We start from the raw sequence: 12,767 nt of genomic DNA, 5'->3' as shown, positions 1-12,767 counted from the left end.
GAAATAGGCAATAAAATGACATCGTAAAGGTTTCAAATGCGAAGGTACCTTGGTTCACAGTATATAATATATTCAAATTATTAAAAGAAAATAAAACTATCCTTTTTGTTCACTCTGTCTTGAGAGTGTATATTATCTTATCTATTCAAAAAATTTCTATTTACTTTTATATTTCTTGACCATCCTTTACACAAAGTCTATAGATCCACTGGAAAGCTTCGTGGGCGTAAGAAGGCAATCTATTAATGAAGACACCAACAAGAGTTTCGTTTGAAAAAAAAATACACACTCCACCAAGTGGAGATCGTGACGCTGAAAGATCACCACCGAAGAAATTTCTAAGAGGTTTATCGGGTAAAGTTTTTAGAAAGACACCAGAATTTAAGAAGCAACAGATGCCCACATTTGGGTATATTGAAGAGAGTCAATTTACTCCAAATCTTGGCCTAATGATGTCCAAAAGAGGCAATATTCCTAAACCACTGAATCTTTCCAAGCCTATATCTCCCCCACCAAGTTTGAAGAAAACAGCGGGATCAGTAGCATCTGGTTTTTCGAAAACAGGACAACTTAGCGCTTTACAATCGCCAGTAAATATCACAAGTAGCAACAAATACAACATCAAAGCTACAAATTTAACTACTAGTTTACTCCGAGAGTCGATTTCTGATTCTACAACTATGTGTGATACTTTGTCAGACATCAATTTAACGGTTATGGATGAAGATTATCGCATTGACGGCGATTCATATTACGAAGAAGATTCACCAACTTTCATGATCAGCCTGGAAAGAAACATAAAAAAATGCAATTCACAATTCAGTCCAAAAAGGTACATAGGTGAGAAATGTTTAATCTGTGAGGAAAGTATTAGTTCCACATTTACCGGTGAAAAGGTTGTGGAGTCTACGTGTTCACACACTAGCCACTATAACTGTTATTTGATGCTATTTGAAACTCTTTATTTCCAAGGCAAGTTTCCTGAGTGTAAGATATGTGGCGAAGTGAGCAAGCCAAAGGATAAAGACATTGTTCCTGAAATGGTATCCAAACTTCTAACGGGCGCAGGCGCTCATGATGATGGTCCGTCATCCAATATGCAACAGCAATGGATTGATTTGAAAACGGCGAGAAGCTTCACAGGTGAATTTCCTCAGTTTACACCACAGGAGCAGCTCATTCGTACTGCTGATATTTCATGTGATGGGTTCAGGACACCACGCTTATCGAATAGCAATCAATTTGAGGCCGTTAGCTATCTTGATAGCCCATTTTTAAATTCACCATTCGTTAATAAAATGGCAACTACAGACCCTTTTGATTTAAGTGATGATGAAAAACTGGACTGTGATGATGAAATAGACGAAAGTGCTGCTGAAGTGTGGTTTAGTAAAACGGGTGGTGAACATGTTATGGTCAGTGTGAAGTTTCAAGAAATGCGGACCAGTGATGATTTAGGGGTCTTGCAAGATGTGAATCATGTGGACCACGAAGAACTAGAGGAAAGGGAAAAGGAATGGAAAAAGAAAATTGATCAATATATCGAAACAAATGTGGATAAGGATAGCGAATTTGGCAGTTTGATCTTGTTTGACAAACTAATGTATTCTGATGATGGCGAACAATGGGTAGACAATAACCTTGTAATATTATTCTCCAAATTTCTAGTTTTGTTTGATTTTGAAGAAATGAAGATCCTGGGTAAGATTCCTAGAGACCAGTTTTACCAGGTAATCAAGTTCAATGAGGACGTACTACTTTGTAGTTTGAAGAGCACTAATATACCTGAAATATACTTGAGGTTCAACGAAAACTGCGAAAAGTGGTTGCTTCCCAAATGGAAGTATTGTCTAGAAAATTCTTCACTGGAGACACTACCATTAAGTGAGATTGTTTCTACAGTGAAGGAACTCTCTCATGTGAATATAATAGGCGCTTTAGGAGCGCCGCCTGATGTTATATCAGCACAATCCCATGATTCTCGTCTACCGTGGAAAAGATTGCACAGTGATACGCCGCTAAAACTTATTGTATGTTTGAATTTGTCGCATGCTGATGGGGAACTGTATCGCAAGAGAGTTCTAAAGAGTGTTCATCAAATATTGGATGGATTAAACACAGACGATTTACTGGGAATAGTTGTTGTTGGAAGAGATGGATCCGGTGTAGTAGGCCCATTTGGCACCTTCATCGGAATGATAAATAAAAATTGGGACGGATGGACAACTTTCTTGGATAATTTAGAAGTGGTTAATCCAAACGTCTTCCGCGATGAAAAGCAACAGTATAAGGTAACATTACAAACTTGTGAAAGATTAGCGTCAACAAGTGCATACGTGGATACAGATGACCATATTGCAACTGGATACGCCAAGCAAATCTTGGTCCTCAACGGGAGTGACGTTGTTGACATTGAGCATGATCAGAAATTAAAAAAGGCCTTTGACCAGTTATCTTACCATTGGAGATACGAAATTTCGCAACGCCGCATGACTCCATTGAACGCTAGCATTAAGCAGTTTTTAGAGGAGCTGCACACTAAGCGTTATCTAGATGTAACTCTTCGTCTACCACAAGCTACATTCGAGCAAGTATATTTGGGGGATATGGCTGCGGGTGAACAAAAAACGCGTCTAATTATGGATGAACACCCGCATTCTAGTTTGATAGAAATAGAATATTTTGACCTGGTAAAGCAGCAAAGAATTCATCAGACCCTGGAAGTTCCCAACCTCTAGTAGTTCGGGAATCGAGGCCCGTATTTCGAGGCTTTTGCTTTTCCTTTTTTTTTTTTCGTTTCTCCACGTCTATACTACGCAATGACTGAATATATATAATGCGTCGTAAATAGCAGTTAATGTATAAATAGAAATTGAGTAAACTTTAATTTTGCCTAAGAAAGAACCTATTGGCGATAATTAAATCTCGTCATATATGCACTATATATTTTTTTTCGTTTGGCGTTGTTTATCTATTTCCCGAACGGGATTATTTCCCTGAATTAGTTCATAATGAAAAAAACTCGCAGCCGGGTAACCCTCTTCGTACCAAAAATGCACGTGTCTGTACACAATTATACCAACATGGTTGTAGCATTTCAAGTTAGCTTGTTCGAGCTGTATAGTAAAAGAAACGTCGATGTGGCTAATTTGTTCCGGTGACTTTCAGGTCACGTGTTTTCCATGCGTGCGTTGCTTCTTCCTGCAAATCCACGGCTCGTAAAAGAGGACAATCAGCTTTTTTCCGTGGTGCCTGGCCGGGCCGCCTATGCATTCCATACGATTTCCACGGGCCAGATCCCGCCTAGCCCTTCCAGCTTTTCTTTTTCCCCTTTTGCTACGGTCGAGACACGGTCGCCCAAAAGAAACGGGTCAGCGTGTACTGCGCCAAAAAAATTCGCGCCGATTTAAGCTAAACGTCCACAAACAAAAACAAAAATAAGAAATAGGTTGACAGTGGGTGAAAAATTCTCGAAGGTTTCATCTCCAAACAGTCAGTATATAAGTATTCGGGAAAGAGAGCCAATCTATCTTGTGGTGGGTCTATCTTAACCTTCTCTTTTTGGCAGTAGTAATTGTAAATCAAGACACATAAAACTATTTCACTCGCTAAACTTACATCTAAAATGCAATTCAAAAACGTCGCCCTAGCTGCCTCCGTTGCTGCTCTATCCGCCACTGCTTCTGCTGAAGGTTACACTCCAGGTGAACCATGGTCCACCTTAACCCCAACCGGCTCCATCTCTTGTGGTGCTGCCGAATACACTACCACCTTTGGTATTGCTGTTCAAGCTATTACCTCTTCAAAAGCTAAGAGAGACGTTATCTCTCAAATTGGTGACGGTCAAGTCCAAGCCACTTCTGCTGCTACTGCTCAAGCCACCGATAGTCAAGCCCAAGCTACTACTACCGCTACCCCAACCAGCTCCGAAAAGATCTCTTCCTCTGCATCTAAAACATCTACTAATGCCACATCATCTTCTTGTGCCACTCCATCTTTGAAAGATAGCTCATGTAAGAATTCTGGTACCTTAGAATTGACCTTGAAGGACGGTGTTTTGACTGATGCCAAGGGTAGAATTGGTTCTATTGTTGCTAACAGACAATTCCAATTTGACGGTCCACCACCACAAGCCGGCGCCATCTACGCTGCCGGTTGGTCCATTACTGAAGATGGTTACTTGGCTTTGGGTGACAGTGACGTTTTCTACCAATGTCTATCCGGCAATTTCTACAACTTGTATGATCAAAACGTCGCCGAACAATGTAGTGCCATTCATTTGGAAGCTGTTTCTTTGGTCGACTGTTAAATAGCTACATCAAAGTACTAATGTTCTACCTTTTATAAGGGAAAAGAAATAGAAAAAGATTATGATTTGTAAAAAGATTTTGGTATGAATGATTTGTATATTACATTTTTAAGGTTCTCTAAAAGAAGGTTTCTTTTATTTAGATAAATATTTTTTTTTTAATAGACGTAGCCACATGCAGCCTTTAATATACACATTAGGACTGGCTTATTTTTGCCGTGTAGCGAGGCAATTATGTGGTCACGATCACTCGTTGCTTTCCAAGTCTTTTTAACATTTTATAAGATTATTAGATAATGATATACAGAAAATTAGTTATAAAAAAAACATTTTATGGAAGAGTATATAAGGGGCAATTAAGAAAATTAGCATTGCCAAACGAACCAATAATGGGAAAACATCAAGTATGGCTAGCCAAATTCTCGGAAGAATGGATTGGCCAACCGCAGAAAAGATAAATGCAAAGGAATGGATGCGACTAGAGTAGTAGTAGAAAAGGACACTTCTTTTTTTCCTTTCTAATCAATGCAAATGAGAAAAAGTCATCAGGATAAAAGAACTAATAGTTTTCTGCTTAACAGTCTATCAAATCGATAGCTTCCAAGTGGACTGGAGTACATTGACTACCAATGTGTTCGTCGTACAAGTTGTAGAAAGTACCGGACAAACATTGGTAGAAGACATCATTGTCACCAATAGCCAAGTTACCGTCTGGAGTTATAGACCAACCAGCAGCGTAGATGGCACCAGCTTGTGGTGGTGGACCGTCAAATTGGAATTGTCTGTTAGCAACAATAGAACCAATTCTACCCTTACCGTCAGTTAAGATACCGCCCTTTAAGTTCATTTCTAAGGTACCAGAAGTCTTACAGGAGACAGCATCGACTGGGTCAGTGGAGGTAGCGGCTGCAGAAGCGGAAGTAGCAGTAGTAGCTTGGACTTGGCCATCGCTTACTTGGCTGGCTGCTTGAGTGGTTTTTGTAGTGGCTTGAACTTGACCGTCAGTAATTTGGGAAACAGCTGCGGCAGTGGTTTTGGTAGTTGCTTGAACTTGACCATCACCGATTTGAGAGACAGCAGCAGCGGTAGTCTTGGTAGTAGCTTGAACTTGACCATCACCGATTTGAGAAACGGCGGCAGCAGTAGTCTTGGTGGTAGCTTGAACTTGACCATCACCAATTTGAGAGACAGCAGCAGCGGTAGTCTTAGTAGTAGCTTGAACTTGACCATCACCGATTTGAGAAACGGCAGCAGCGGTGCTCTTTGGGGCTAAAGTAGTGGTGGTAGCTTGAACTTGACCATCACCGATTTGAGAAACGGCAGCAGCGGTGCTCTTTGGGGCTAAAGTAGTGGTGGTAGCTTGGATTTGACCATCACTGATTTGAGAAACGGCAGCGGCGGTAGTCTTAGCAGAGGTAGTCTTGGTGGTAGCTTGAATTTGACCATCACCAATTTGAGAGACAGCAGCAGCGGTAGTCTTAGTAGTAGCTTGGATTTGACCATCACCGATCTGAGAAACGGCGGCAGCGGTACTCTTGGTAGAGACAGAAGCAGTAGTGGTAGCAGCTTGGACTTGACCATCACCAATTTGGGAAGCAGCTCTCTTGGCCTTAGATGAGGCTGTGGTGGCTGCAGATGATGCGCTGGATGTAGTGGAGATTGGTTGAACGGCAATACCGAAGGTGGAAGCGTAGTCGGTAACACCACCGCTGTAAGTGGCTGTTGGAGTCAAAGTGGACCAAGGCTCAGATGGAGCATAGGCGGCCAATGTAGTAGCGGCCAAAGCAGAGGCAACCAAAGTCTTTTTGTATTGCATTATATTATTATTATTGTACTAGGGTTAGAAAAGGAATATGAGTTTCTTATTGATATTTTTTTGAGCTTTGAGGTAAAAGGAAGGACATAATCGAAATTGATTGTCGTTAGACTTCAAGTGTTCCTTTTATATCTCGAGGATTCCTACCATTCAAGCTAATAAATTTTTCACCAACCATTCCTTTTTTAGGATCTTTCTTATTTTGACCAAAATCTAAATTTAGCTCAAAATGTGGTGTTCCGCTTGAGAAAACACTCATTTGTACTATTAGTTTTCCTGATCTGGTAAAGAAATGAAAAATTAGGCTGAGTTGGCGACTTATCACTACAGACGGAAAGCCATTAATGAGCTTTTTTGTCTTTAATAATTTCCGAAATAGGAAATAGTAAGATCACTTAATATGAATAACTCCCAAGAATTACCATTTACGGCCCCTTCCAATAGAGGTGGGAAATGTGTATGTGCATTGTGAGGGTCGCCTAATTGGGCAGAAGGGGGGAGAAATGAGCGTGGCAAAGCAGTGAGATTGACTCGTTTTGCGGCCAGCAACGTGTTGGACATGGCGGACCTGCCTGCATTAATTATAGCACAAAGCCTATCATTCATCGCATCCTTGTGCAAGTTCTAAGTTCACCTCCATATGGATTAGCGGCCAGGATAATGGAAAAAATTTACCATACTTTTTTTTGCAGAATAGATCAACAGTTTGGTGCATTTGTTCCTTCTTGTTTTTTTTTTGCTTGTTTTTACAATTTTTACTGTTTTACTATGAACTGATGGCTGGTATAGTGACAGAGTTTCTACTTTTTTGCTACTTAGTAGACTACTATACTAACTAGGACATATGTTGTTCGTAACGGTAAATGCACTTAAAGTATTTTACTGTTTTTAATTGGATTTGCTTGTTGTAGTAATTTTTGGACTGATTTCGGTCAATCGCTATTTTAATTTTTACTGTTCCTTGCATCTTTTACTAATCCGAAATTAGCTCAGCTCAAATTTGTAGTTTACTAAAGTACGCTTTTCCTAAAAGACGAAAACACAAATATAGTGAAGACATTATCCGACTTTTTTGCCAAAAAGGGACAAAGCACGAAATTAAGTAAAACTGTGGTAAAAACTACAGAGGAACGTCGCATTGGCTAGCAAGGATCTATTGTTACTCTATCAAAACCCCTTTGCCAAGCTCACATATCCTATTTGCCGTTCCTGAAGGCATCCAACTAGGCTTGATATCATCTTACTTATATAGTGGGCTTCTGCTCCTTAACCTGATCAATTTCACCTCTAATTTTGTAGGATTCCTGAGAAAATACAGAAATTCTAACGTTCCTCTGATATATTACGAGTGAATCATTGGGTATATATAAGAGAAGTGGAGTAACAAAAGCTGTAGAAAGTAAGTTACACAGAGTCACAAAAGAATATCGACTTTTTGTGCAAGAAAATTCGACTGTTTTGACTCACAAAATTATTCTTTTTGCGAAAGAGTGGGGAAACGAAAACAGTTAAAAGAGTAAAATAACTTGTATACATATACTTATCTTCTTGTTTCGAAATTTCTGTTTAGTCTCGATTTTTTAATTCTATACAACTTACTGAAGAAGTGAACACCGCCCCAATATGCATTACAAGAAAGCATTTCTAGCATCTCTATTAAGTAGTATTGCGCTAACTGCGTACGCTCCACCTGAACCCTGGGCAACTTTAACTCCAAGCTCTAAAATGGATGGTGGCACAACAGAGTACCGGACCTCATTCGGTCTCGCTGTTATACCTTTCACCGTTACTGAAAGTAAGGTCAAAAGAAACGTCATTTCACAAATTAATGACGGTCAAGTGCAAGTAACGACACAAAAATTACCTCATCCAGTTTCGCAAATTGGAGACGGCCAAATACAAGTTACAACGCAGAAGGTGCCTCCAGTAGTGTCACATATTGTGTCACAAATAGGCGATGGTCAATTACAAATAACTACAGCTAAAAATGTTGTCACAAAGTCCACAATTGCTGTTCCAAGTAAAACTGTAACTGCGACAGCAACTTCAACCGCAACTGCTGTTTCTCAGATTCATGATGGTCAAGTGCAAGTTACTATTTCTTCAGCCAGTAGTAGTTCTGTGCTTTCCAAGAGTAAGTTAGAGCCAACAAAGAAACCAAATAATGAAAAAGTGATCAAGGTGCAAGCCTGTAAAAGTTCTGGCACCTTGGCAATAACGTTACAAGGAGGTGTTCTTATTGACTCCAGTGGTAGAATTGGATCGATAGTAGCAAACAGACAGTTCCAATTTGATGGTCCACCTCCACAGGCGGGCGCTATTTACGCTGGCGGCTGGTCGATAACGAAGCATGGCACTTTAGCTATTGGTGATAATGACGTGTTTTACCAATGTCTGTCGGGCACTTTCTATAACCTTTACGATCAGTCTATCGGGGGCCAGTGCAATCCCGTTCATTTACAAACAGTTGGTCTCGTCGATTGTTGAATCACCAACATTATAATCTTGCAGGTCTTGATTGTACTTCAAAAATATAACTAAAATAATAGTATAAAAGTAAGTCTGTCTTACTATGTATGGGGCGCGTTATAATTTTACGTATTCACAAACGAGTTTTCATTTACTTCATCGTTTTTATTTTCGGAGATGTTGCCTTCTGCATTACTCAAAGCGCACTCCAGCTTTTTCCAGCTGTTTCATCCTAAGTTTAAGTGCCATATAAATCAACGGTGGGAACCCTAAAACACTAACGACACTTCCCTTATAAAGAATGGATTTTTTGCCTAAGGTGGAATTGCCTATTAGGCTCGAAAGTTGAATGAGAAACCCCCAAACAATCGAAAATTGAGAGACATCACTGTACGTCAAAGAATGAAGTACTTTATGGAGGTCACTCTTTTGTAAGTCAAGCTCTTTCTCTTGATAGGTATCAAGTGCTGGCTTGAATATTCTATTGGGAGCGTCATGGACTATATTTACAATGTCGTCTTCTGCGATGGCATGGGGATCTTCTTGCTCTTTGGACTTATTCAAGCTATTTGATTCTAGATATAGGCATGCCAGACCTGTCCCATACAGTGTTGTCACTAAAAGACTAGTGTACAAATTACCCTTCGAAAATAAAGGTTTTGAGCCAAGATTGGGCGATGTGCCTGAAAACTTGGTGAATTGTGAGTTGTGACGTAACAACCTTGTGTATAGCATATGAATGAAAGAACTCTATGATATACTTGATTTATTTACCTTGCATCAAGTTTTCGTTATCCGCACCAACTTAAACTAATTTTATAATATACTTAAAATAGACATTCAGGGGAGTATTCAAAAAATCACGGAGGTTTTTATCAGCACTTTGGAAGGGAGCAAAAGCAGGCAAACTATCTCACCAGAGGTCTGAATGGTGGACTGCGAATATCGGAAGATAGGAAATACAACTTTGTTGATTGGCATTCTTATTTTTAGGCTGATCTATTATATTTAGGCAGTTTATGTTCCTAAAAATACATGTCGATCATCTGCTCCAAGCAAATAAGCTATTTACTATGAAGAAATTTTTAAATTAATGAGGCAGAAGTTACGCATATCAGAAAGACTCTAGATGTTCTCATTGTAAAGAACAGTTTACACTTGGTGATACGGACTAACAGGTATTCATATGGGAAGATATGAAAATTGTGCAAGGAATACGCCGCCAGACTTTATGATAGATTAATGGCATCGGAGTTGCTGCACTGTAATTTTTTAAGCATCGTGGCAGCCCTCGGTTCCATCCTAGCGTTTATAAATATCTAATATAGAGCAAACTCGCAATATTCTGTAAACTATGATTCCAATGGCAGTAGTTATTACCATTTCTAGCGAAAGGATCACTCTAGACGATATAAGTTTAAAATTTGTTGATGTAATTAGAGGTGTAGTCGTCTAGAAGAAGATATGGCATGTAATGTTTTGAATTTACCTCATCTAATAGCAGGAACACAGGTTTTTTGCAGAACAGAGAGGCATTTCTGGTATAGTTAAGATGTGGGAGAGGGACAAAGGCAGATTTGGAGGTGCAAGAAATTTGTCGTGGTTAGCGACTAGCATTGTGTTAAGTTTCGCATTGTATTGATTTTATAAGGGATGTATTGCATTCGGCTAAGGCAACATTTATGGATAACGAAGTGCGGTTGAGTTCTGGTATCGGTTTTGAGAGAGTCTCTGTTGCTGTTAAGATTCCAATTTACATATCTGTCCTGCACAGGTTAGCGCTGCGGCGTTGCACAGGCATGAAACTAGGAAAACGTACTTTGGGCAGATTTGTAAAAAAAATTCTATCAAAACAACTAGTACAGAACAGTTGAGTTTAGAGCCGGTGTCTATTATCATATGGGAAAGATGATCCTCTTGTTAATTTGGTAAGTAGTACTATTAGGTGTTGAATATTAACCGTTTATAATCCGATATAGTGTAACGGCTATCACATCACGCTTTCACCGTGGAGACCGGGGTTCGACTCCCCGTATCGGAGTATTTTTTATGTGATTAGCTAAATAGTTATTTTTTGAAATAGTTTGTAGTAGTTCACCTTTATCCTATTAAAATATAATATCACACGAAAATTATCTGTTTGTCCTCAATTCAGTTGATCATTGTGCTAGATGTTCAATATTGTGAAACTTTTACAATACCGATTCGGTGCGGACATCTTGAAAATACAATACCGTGCGATGCCTTTAAACTTTTTTTGAGGCATGAGCGTAAATAGACCTGGAATGTTCAATATAGACTGTAGCAAAGTGCTTCTTCAGTTTATGCTATTGTACACTGTACTATTCTTATGTCACAGGTAATAGAACCACAATTAGATAGAACAACCTATTATTCCATATTAGGCTTGACATCAAATGCGACTTCCTCCGAAGTACATAAATCATATCTAAAACTGGCCAGATTACTTCACCCAGATAAAACAAAATCTGATAAGTCTGAGGAATTATTCAAAGCTGTGGTGCATGCACATTCAATTTTAACTGATGAAGATCAAAAACTTCGATATGATCGAGATTTGAAAATCAAAGGTTTACACACTTACCAGCCGAAGAAAAACTGTCATATTTTCAAGACCAAGGCAAAGGAATCACAAGGGGCTAGTCCCACACTTGGTCAATCAGAAGCTTATCATAGGCAAAATAAACCTTATGAGCAACAGCCCTACGGTTTCGGTGTAGGCAAAAAAATGACCTCAAGCTCTAAGAGTAAGGTTCCGATATTCAAGTCCTTCAATTTAAAAAGCTACCAACGAAACCACTATTATTCATCCAAAAAGGAAAGGAAACATGGAAGTCCTGATATTGATTCTTTGTTCCATGAAACCAATGGAGCCTCAAAAGTAAGAATGACTGATGCCGGTAAAATGGATACGAACTCTCAGTTCCAAGAAATATGGGAAATATTGGGTAAAAATGCGTACACACATAAATCTTACTCTGAAGATCCAAATTCATGTTTGGGATCAGCACTAAGCGATCATGAAGAAGAAGAAGAAGCAGGAAAACAACAACAGCAACAGCAGCAACAACAGCAACAGCAGCAACATTATGGAATGACGTCGAAGTCTAGCAGTCCTGATGAAGAAAAAAAAAATAATAAAGAACCGAAAAGGGAAAGCAGAGTCTCTCCAGAGGAAAATGGCGAAGAAGAAACGGGACACAAACAATTTAAATTGCCCAAGACCAGTACTTTTTCTAGTGGATCCCATGATTCAAATTTGCAATCTCCTTTTTACAATCATGAGTATCGACATTACGCAAGAAGTAAATTCGAATGCAAGAATCAGTTTAGAAAGTCAGTTTCTCCCATTAAAGAGATACCTGCAACAACTAGTGCCAATGAAGGATGGAACATTTTGAGAGACATTATTGAAAAACTCAATATAAGCAATGTAGACGATCGAAATAAAGACTTGCTGTTTCGTCGGGATGAAATAGGTGATAAAAATCACAGCGACTCAATCGACATAGAAAATTTATCTATCAAAGAACCTAAAGGGATGAAAAGGAGAAAGAAAGATGATATATCTTTAGAAGAATTGTTCCAATCTTTACCAAGAGAAAAAGATTATTTTATGATGGATGCAATTAATGACTCGTTAGAATCAATCAATCTTTTTAAAAAGCCGAAGACCACTCAGAGTCACGAACAAGGTGGAACTTTTGCCCAAGCAGAAAGTAATCGTGCAAAATTCAAACCGTTACTAGAACAGTGTGGAATTACACCCGAGATCTTAGATTTGGAAATACCAGAGATTCCGGAATTTGATGCAGTGGCTGACCTTGAAACATTGAAGCTTAACGTGCAGCTGTTTAATAACCAATGTAACAAACTTAAAGAAACAATACATCAAGTATCATTACAGCGCCTGAGAGCAGATACGCAGTTCAGTGATATGTTAACCCAAAAGCAAAGTATTATGGTTTGGAAAACATACCTAGAATTTGATAAAAGTTTAATGGACAAATTGAACATCTTACAAGAAAGACAGATGCAGGTCATTAAAATTTTTTCCGAAAGATGTGACGGTAAAGTATAATCGAACGCTCTTCTTAATGAGCATATACCCGTCGTCCTTACGCCAGGATGGAAATAATTTGAATGAATAAT

The 12,767-nt window shown here is 39.0% G+C and overlaps 6 protein-coding genes and 1 non-coding gene across 7 annotated transcripts; 5 read left to right on the top strand and 2 right to left on the bottom strand.

The window, feature by feature from the left end:
• Positions 1-245: 245 nt before the first annotated feature.
• FAR1 (cyclin-dependent protein serine/threonine kinase inhibiting protein FAR1) lies at positions 246-2,738 on the top strand (the record flags this gene model as incomplete). The annotated part of the gene is made up of 1 exon (NM_001181590.1): positions 246-2,738. The coding sequence occupies one exon, from the start codon at positions 246-248 to the stop codon at positions 2,736-2,738; it is 2,493 nt and encodes an 830-aa protein (NP_012378.1).
• An 887-nt stretch (positions 2,739-3,625) lies between these two features.
• On the top strand, positions 3,626-4,309 carry CIS3 (Cis3p; the record flags this gene model as incomplete). The annotated part of the gene is made up of 1 exon (NM_001181591.1): positions 3,626-4,309. One exon carries the CDS (start codon positions 3,626-3,628, stop codon positions 4,307-4,309), a length of 684 nt encoding a protein of 227 aa, NP_012377.1.
• Positions 4,310-4,883: 574 nt separating this feature from the next.
• Positions 4,884-6,125, bottom strand: HSP150 (heat shock protein HSP150; the record flags this gene model as incomplete). Its single annotated transcript, NM_001181592.1, has 1 exon — positions 4,884-6,125. The coding sequence occupies one exon, from the start codon at positions 6,123-6,125 to the stop codon at positions 4,884-4,886; it is 1,242 nt and encodes a 413-aa protein (NP_012376.3).
• A 1,623-nt stretch (positions 6,126-7,748) lies between these two features.
• On the top strand, positions 7,749-8,612 carry PIR5 (beta-1,3-glucan linked protein; the record flags this gene model as incomplete). The annotated part of the gene is made up of 1 exon (NM_001181593.1): positions 7,749-8,612. The coding sequence occupies one exon, from the start codon at positions 7,749-7,751 to the stop codon at positions 8,610-8,612; it is 864 nt and encodes a 287-aa protein (NP_012375.2).
• Positions 8,613-8,786: 174 nt separating this feature from the next.
• FMP33 (Fmp33p) lies at positions 8,787-9,329 on the bottom strand (the record flags this gene model as incomplete). The annotated part of the gene is made up of 1 exon (NM_001181594.1): positions 8,787-9,329. One exon carries the CDS (start codon positions 9,327-9,329, stop codon positions 8,787-8,789), a length of 543 nt encoding a protein of 180 aa, NP_012374.1.
• Positions 9,330-10,563: 1,234 nt separating this feature from the next.
• Positions 10,564-10,635, top strand: YNCJ0002C. Its single transcript has one exon. It is a non-coding gene; the product is annotated as a tRNA-Glu (tRNA).
• Positions 10,636-10,944: 309 nt separating this feature from the next.
• Positions 10,945-12,696, top strand: JJJ2 (Jjj2p; the record flags this gene model as incomplete). Its single annotated transcript, NM_001181595.1, has 1 exon — positions 10,945-12,696. The coding sequence occupies one exon, from the start codon at positions 10,945-10,947 to the stop codon at positions 12,694-12,696; it is 1,752 nt and encodes a 583-aa protein (NP_012373.2).
• Positions 12,697-12,767: the final 71 nt, after the last annotated feature.

This window comes from Saccharomyces cerevisiae, chromosome X (assembly GCF_000146045.2).
Source record: "Saccharomyces cerevisiae S288C chromosome X, complete sequence".
In the NCBI taxonomy this organism is placed as follows: Eukaryota; Fungi; Ascomycota; class Saccharomycetes; order Saccharomycetales; family Saccharomycetaceae; genus Saccharomyces; species Saccharomyces cerevisiae.
The sequence above is the reverse complement of the archived record's forward strand: the minus strand, read 5'-3'. Positions and strand labels throughout refer to the sequence as shown.